General features: G+C 44.3%; 1 protein-coding gene across 2 annotated transcripts in view; it reads right to left on the bottom strand.

Moving 5' to 3' along the window:
* The window catches only part of COPA (coatomer protein complex subunit alpha), a 49,115-nt gene continuing 42,850 nt past the window's right edge, over positions 1,301–7,565 (bottom strand). Inside the window, exons 24-33 of one of the 2 annotated variants that reach the window (XM_001928707.6) lie at positions 7,093–7,182; positions 6,806–6,915; positions 6,307–6,384; positions 6,076–6,144; positions 4,748–4,884; positions 4,287–4,473; positions 4,074–4,184; positions 3,596–3,757; positions 2,762–2,956; positions 1,301–1,954 (exon numbers count right to left, since the gene is read on the bottom strand). In XM_001928707.6, the coding sequence (XP_001928742.1) occupies positions 1,895–1,954; positions 2,762–2,956; positions 3,596–3,757; positions 4,074–4,184; positions 4,287–4,473; positions 4,748–4,884; positions 6,076–6,144; positions 6,307–6,384; positions 6,806–6,915; positions 7,093–7,182 (1,199 nt within the window). In that variant the 3' untranslated portion in view covers positions 1,301–1,894. The remainder of the gene's footprint in view (positions 1,955–2,761; positions 2,957–3,595; positions 3,758–4,073; positions 4,185–4,286; positions 4,474–4,747; positions 4,885–6,075; positions 6,145–6,306; positions 6,385–6,805; positions 6,916–7,092; positions 7,183–7,565) is intronic. The other variant, XM_001928697.6, reaches the window with a different exon arrangement.

Genomic DNA, 7,565 nt, shown 5'->3' with positions numbered 1-7,565 from the left:
AAAAAATCTCTGGGGAGTTCCTGTCGTGGCTCAGTGGTTAACGAATCCAACTAGGAACCATGAGGTTATGGGTTCAATCCCTGGCCTCGCTCAGTGGGTTAAGGATCTGGTGTTGCCGTGAGCCATGGTGTAGGTCACAGATATGGCTTGGATCCCGTGTGGCTGTGGCTCTGGTGTAGGCTGGTGGCTACAGCTCCAATTCAACCCCTAGCCTGGGAACCTCCATATGCCTCAGGAGCAGCCCCAGAAAAGGCAAAAAGACTAAAAAAAAAAAAAAAAAAAATCTCTGGCATGATACAAAAGGGAGCTAATAATTACAGTTATCTGTTTGGGGACAGTTATAGGAACTGGGTAGCCAAAACAAGGGGTGGGAAAAAATATTACAGAATAGCTTTTTACATTTACTGATGTCTGAACTATACGAATGTGTTGTTTTGTTTTGGGTTTTTTTGTCTTTTTACAGCCACGCCTGCAGCATATGGAAGTTCCCAGGCTAGGAGTCAAATTGGAGCTACAACTCTGGCCTATGACACAGCCACAGCAACGCCAGATCCGAGGCATGTCGGTGACCTACTCCGAAGCTCACAGCAATGCCCATCCATAACCACTGAGTGAGGCCAGGGATTGAAACTGCATCCTCAAGGATACTAGTCAGATTCATTTTCATTGAGCCACAATGGGAACTCTTGGATGTACTGTTTATTGAAAACAAATTTAAAACGAAAAGTATATATTTTAATCATAGGAATAGTAGGTCAGAAAGTTAATCTTAGTACATGACAGGAGTTCTACCATGGTGCAGAAAGTTAAGGATCCAGTGTTGTCACTGCTGTGGCCTGACTTGCTGCTGTGGCTCGGGTTTGATCCCTGGCCTGGGAACTTCTGCATGCCATGAGCACAGTCAAAAAAAAAAAATTAAAAAAAAAAAATTTAGTACACAAAAAGCAAACTACTGTATTGCCATTGTACTATATACAATGTATTACTAGTTATATATAACTATATATATATATAGCATGTAAAACATCTAGAACAGTATCAGCTACATGGAAGATGCTCAATGAATACTGGCTATAATTAGCAATAGATGGAACACGGTCAACAACAAATTAGGGGAACTACCTGCTTTCTACCATTCTCACAGCAGTTTACTATATACCCTGTGAAAAATACGTACTTTAAAAATGGGTATTTATTACTTTTGTAATTAAAAATAATTACTGAGGGAATGATATCTGCTTTGGTGTGGCAGCTACGTGGCGTTAAGTAGGAACATGGAAGTGTCCAGAAAACAAATGGCAAGCCACAAAACTCTCACAGAAATTTATTTTGTGTGAGAAACAAAATACAAGAACAATGGTTGTAAAGAACAAATCGATAAAAAGTGATGTGCATTTCTAGAAAACCGAACAGTTTCTTGGCACACAGAAGATAACTGCCTAGGAGTTTAAATGCCCAAGGAAAAAGGAGATGGCTAAGCACTATCTTATTTATGACATTTCTCATTCCTAACAAAAAGTACACAGAGCTGGTGGGAGGGGAAGAGATAAATACTGAAGGACTTCACTACACAAATGTTCATGTGTTCCTTGAAAGAGCTAAGCTGGGAAGGCAAGGCTAATTGAGACCACAATTGTAATCACCTTGAGAAAATGAGAAATCCTCAGAGGCCCCCAAAAAAAAATAAAAAATAAAAAAAAATAAAAAGGGTCAAGTTTAGACATTCTGATTAGCCATAGAAAAGAAAAAAGGACACTAGGTTTTAGGGCAGGGAGAGCTAAATGTCAATACCATGAAGGGTGGTTGAATGAGAGGGAGTTAGGAGGTTAGAAAGACTAACTCTCTGGGGGCAAACATGGTGACTGACCCTACACACACAAAAGGGAAACTTTTGTTAGCGAAACTGCAGAGGACTGATCCTTAAACCAATCACATCTTTGCCAATCTCTGTCACCTGTGGAAAAAGAAACAAGGGAAAAAGTTAGGGATTTGTGAGGGTGAGAACTTAGAAAAGCCTATTCCCTCTACTCTTCAATGAGCACAGTGGAGCACTTTCCTATTGTTTGTTACTGATGCCTAAAATGCAGAGGGGATGGAGTTCCCGTTGTGACACAGCAGAAATGAATCCAACTAGTTATCCATGAGAATACGGGTTCAATCCCTGGCCTTGCTCAGTGGGTCAGGGATCCGGAATTGCTGTGAGCTGTGGTGTAGGTTGAAGATATGGATCCCAAGTTACTGTTGTTGTGGTACAGGCTGGCAGCTGTAGCTCCGATTTGACCCCTAACCTGGGAATATCCATATGTTGTTGGTGTGGCCCTAAAAAGCAAAAAAGAAGAAAAATAAAGCAATGGGAAAGAGCTCTTTTTCTTTCTTTCTTTCTTTTTTTTTTTTTGCTTTTTAGGGTGGCATCTACGGCATATAGAAGTTCCTGGGCTAGGTATTGAATTGGAGCTACAGCTGCCAGGCTACACCAGAGCCACAGCAACGCCAGATCTGAGCCATGTCTGCGACCTACAACCACAGCTCATGGTAAGGCCAGATCCTTAACCCACTGAGTGAGGCCAGTGATCGAACCTGAAACCTCATGGTTCCTAGTTGGACTGTTTCTGCTGCGCCAAGATGGGAACTCCCTACCTTTCTCCAGTGTCACTGCCTCAAAGAATGTGGAGAAAATACAGGAGACAAAAAGGACCAACATGCTAGTTCCTCTTTCCCCTTCCCCCAAATTCTAGATGCATTTCTCAAAAACAGTACTTACTGTGGTGACCCTGCAGATTTGACCCTTGAACTCAGGGGAATAGCAGGCCCCACTGAGGGGACATTTCTCCACTGGCTTTCCACGGTAGATGGGCCGATAAGATGCAGCACAGATGTCAAAAGGGTTGTGCATGTCGTAATTGAGCTGGTAGGCATCTGTGGGGTTCTTCTCACAGGCAGACAGGATTTTGCGGGTCTAAGGGAGGGAAGGAATAATTTATTTAAGAGGACTGAAAGCTGTACACCACAACTCAAGTGATCACATCACCATGGTTCAGTAGTTTCTTTGATGCAATTGCACTGAGTGAATAGAAAACATGTCCTCACTACAGGTCACAGGTTAAGGTGTAACAACTGCCATTCCTGTTGTATCAAGCTTTCTCCTTCTACACCCCAAAATGGCTCCATGGATATAGATCCATACTTGTACACCAAGTCTGGGAATTCTTGGATTAGGCCTGAAAGGGTTAAAACTGGCTTTCATTGCCCAAATAGAACGCTTTTGGAGAACACAAGCAATGGGACCTATATATGGAAATTAACGGTGGTGGTAATGGGGTATACAGAGTTTAAGGACAAGACTGGGGTACAGTGGAGCTATTCTAGGTTGCAGGTCACTCTCACAGTGGTGCCCTGAGTAAGTTATTAGTTCAGTTTCCAGGAATAAAAGGAGGCACCCAAGACAGAAATAAACAGAGGATGGCATTCTGTTGGCTCTTTTTGCAGAAGATTGTTATACAGTGCTTTGTTCCAGAGGTAAGGACCTTGGTCTTCAGCTCCCTCCATGTAAGAGAAGATTTGTTCCCCAATGCTCACTAAAGGAGTACCCATCTACCTGTTGAGCCACCTCTGGCTTGGGCCCTAGTTCCAACAGGCGCCGAGCAAAGGTGGCAGCAGTCTTAAAGTTCTTGAGCTTGAAGAAGAGGTTGAGTGCTGTACGCAACACCAGAATCATGTGCACTGGCTGCAGGTTGGAGTGGGTGAAATAGGCTGCCATCTGGTGGACAGAAAGAGGAACAGGCTGATGCTAAGCTGGGCTAGATCTTTTATAACCTGTCACATGAGCACTGAAAACAGAACAGAACAAAACAACTAAATAAAAACAGGACTAGCCATAAAGCAGAAAAGCTTTCTGCCTCCCAGCTGTGGCGCAATGATGGGATGAGGAAGAAGGGAGGAAAAATACCATCCTCTCCTCACAGAAATGGGCCCAAATTTCCCTTACTCCCCAGACTGAGACCTAAAGAGTTCAGACCTAACAGAGGGTAAAGGGGAGGATGGTTCTATACTACTCAGAGGCCCAGAGGTCTTACCTCACAGATGCGCTTCTGCTGTTCTAGACTCTCTTTGGGCAATTTCTTCCTTTCTATCTCCATGGACAAACCCACAATGTACTCACGGCAAATGGTGATGAGCTGCTGGGCCTGGAGAGAGGGGACAAAAGAAGGTCAGGGTACAGAGGCAAGAAAGGGAGGGGTGGGAGCGGGAGTGCCCAGCACCATGACAAGAAACTAGAATGCTCTTACCTCTGCAATCTCCTGTTTATTGTCCACAACAAGAAGCGGCACACTAAGTAAAATGGAACGGAATTTTTCCACAGCCTCCTCAAACTTGCCAACTGTGGTAAGCTGGTAGCACAGCTGCAACCGTTGGATGAGGTCATTAAGCTTCAGGCCCACAGCTGGTATACCATTCTTCAGCCCTGCATCCTTCCTGGAAAGAGAAAAAAGGTAGGAAGAAGACAGGATGATCAGAAGCCTACCAGGACTCGATTTCCTTTTCTGGCAACATGATCACAACACCCTACTCTGAAAAAAGCTAGGGAAAAGGATGCAGCAGGTGTAAACCAAACCTTACAGAATGGCACGCCCAAGATCTTTTCCTACTAGGAAACCTCAGCTCGGAGACAGTTTTGACTGTGTGAGGCTACCATCTGAAATATCTACCTAAGCTGAAAGAGACAGAAGCCAGGAGCAAGGAATCTTACCAATTGCGATTAGGGTAGCCATACATGGAGGGCAAACAGGGCAGTGCCTGATAGGTGGTACGGCCTCGGGCATAGGTCTGCAGGAACAGTTGCTTATAGGGGCCAAACTGGGTTACCCCTACTTGATCATGAAGGAGCTGGAATACAAGAGGAAAGAAATCCTTATGTTTCTTTCTGCCCTGCTACTTTTTTAAAAAATTATTTTTAAATTAAAGTATAGCTTATTTACAATGTTTCTTGAATTTCTGTTGTACCGCTAAGTGGCCCAGTCACACACAGTTCATGTGCTGTACAGTAGAGCCTCACTGCCCATTGCCCTGCTACTTAAAAACTAGTTGACCTTGGGCAAGGTACTTATGTTCCCAGTACTAGTTTCCTCACCATTAAATTATATTTAATTATAGGATCTACCTCTTTTAATAATACCTATAAAGCATTTATGATAGTGCCTGGCACCTAGTCAACACTGAATGTTAGTGGTTGTTGCAGTTGTGGTTGTTATTATTAGTGTTCAAAACAATATACTTGAACATGAAGGGGTGCAGACTTTCACTTTCTGATGTGAGCCAGAAAGCAGCCTATACATGGGTGGAAGGTGGCTGGAAGAATTTATCTTAAAAGATTACTAAACCCAATCATGAGTTCCCATCATGGCTCAGTGGAAATGAATCTGACTAGCATCCATGAGGACTCGGATTTGATCCCTGGCCTCACTCAGTGGGTTAAGGATCTGGCATTGCTATGAGCTGTGGTGTAGGTTGCAGACACGGCTCAGATCTGGCATTGCTGTGACTGTGGTGTAGGCCAGCAGCTACAGCTCTGATTCGAACCCTAGCCTGGAAATCTCCATATGTCGCAAGTGAGGCCCTAAAAAGACAAAAAAAAAAAAAAAAAAGATACATATAGAGAAAATACTAAGCCAAATGGAAAGCAGGTAAGAGAGGAGTTCTCACTGTGGTGCAATGGGGTACATGGCCTCTTGGGAGCGCCAACACACAGGTTTGATCCCTGGTCCTGCAGAGTGGGTTAAGGATCTGGCGTTGCTTCAGCTGCAGCATAGGTCACAACTATGGCCACTGTGGCTTGGATCTGATCCCTGGCCCGGGAACTCTATATGCCATAGGGTGGCCAAAAAAGAAAGCAAGCAGGTAAGAGGAAGGCCTTATGACGCAAGTTTCCTTAGGCAAAACCAAGGACTTCCATGAATAAACATACACCCTTGCCCTTGTGGATACAATAATTTCCATTTGGTTAAGATGAGTCAACCATCCCCTTGGGACTCTGGGCAAAGCACACTCATCGAAAGCCAAAATTACTTTAAGACTTACCCGCATGGCTGTTTCAAAAGAGCCTGCCAGGATGTGATCAACTGGAAGCTGAGAGTTATTGCACCAGATCTAACAGGAAACAGAAAACCCAAGACAAGTGAAATTTTGCCCTTTCTCTTCCCAAACATTCCTACTCTACATGTAAAATAGAAGAGTGTCAATATTCCATATATGTTAATTAAGTATAGCCAGCTCAGAAACACATCCCTACAGGGCTGTTTTCCTGCTTACCTGAGTTGGGCTGGTTCCCTTGGTGGGGGGCACAAAGAACCCGTCCTCAGCCCCACCGGCTGCCCCAGGGGGTATATCCTAGCAGAAAAACAAAAAGGGAGTTATTTTAAAGTCATTCAAGCACTTTATCCTGATAAATCTAAAAACAACCTTTACCTTATTCCTAGCCTCTGCTGGGGAAGAGGGGTGGTGGTTGTGGAAGAAAACCCTCAAAACAGGAGAAGCTTCAGTAATAACAAAATGATATATACCAAAAGCTTCAATTTAGGGGAAAAAAAAAGCTTGCTGCCTTTTCATAAGCTGCTACTGGTATAACCCTATTTATCTTCTTCCTTTCAAGTGGGAGATAAGTATCAGACTAGGAGGGTCTAGGACCTCCGCGCCATCCTCTTTTGAGGACCTCAGGACAGGGGCAGGGGGGTGGGGTGGGGGCGGGAATAGGCCACAGGCTTCCACAGGGAGAAATGGAGAAGCTTACAAAGGTGAGAATTCCACATACCAGCTCAGGAGGGAGCTCCAGATCTTCTTCCACATCCCAGCCACCTCCTTCCTCTTGTCCCTTGCCAAGAGCATCATCCCCCAAGCCTTCTGTAGCCTCCACAAACCCATCTGTAAAGAAAATCCAGGCTCAAAATAGATTTGTGGAGTGACATGATTTTGATAAGAAAGCAAAAATGTTGAGATCCTTGTTGGTCCTATGGTCTAGAACCCTGCAGAGCTGCCCCACAACTAAGTCCCAATCCAGGGAGCCCACCTGCCCAGAACAATCCTAGAATGGCTTCTTACCTTCATCCAGCTGCAGCTCTGCATCCTCTCCCCAGCCCTCAGTGCCAACAGTGTCAATGTCAATGTCAGCAGCCAGTGCTCCTCCCTTTCCTATAGAGGGAAGGAACAAAGGAGCTGGTCATAGCCAGCTAAGTCTGAGATATGGCCTCCTCCGCATGCAAGTTGCATCCTTAAACAAGTAGGTGCCAAGGTTTTGTCCACTTGCTGTTTTAGTTTATTATTTATTTTTGAGGTATATGTGTTATGCTAATTTATAGAAGGTTTCACAGTGAGGGGGAAGAGAAGAGATATGAAAACAACTGGCCTGCCTACTACCAAAACTGCCTCTTAAACAACTTTTTGCTAAACAGCATTTGGTACCAACTCTTAGAATTTCTTGCTGAGATCTTTGCTAAGTTACCGCCACTACAGTGTGGACAGGGCATGAGGATAAAGGCTAGATGAGAGGAGATAGAGGAAAAAGCAGGGCTGGG

This window comes from Sus scrofa, chromosome 4 (genome assembly GCF_000003025.6).
Source record: "Sus scrofa isolate TJ Tabasco breed Duroc chromosome 4, Sscrofa11.1, whole genome shotgun sequence".
Classification (NCBI taxonomy): Eukaryota; Metazoa; Chordata; class Mammalia; order Artiodactyla; family Suidae; genus Sus; species Sus scrofa.
This window is presented reverse-complemented; position numbering and strand designations above follow the sequence as displayed.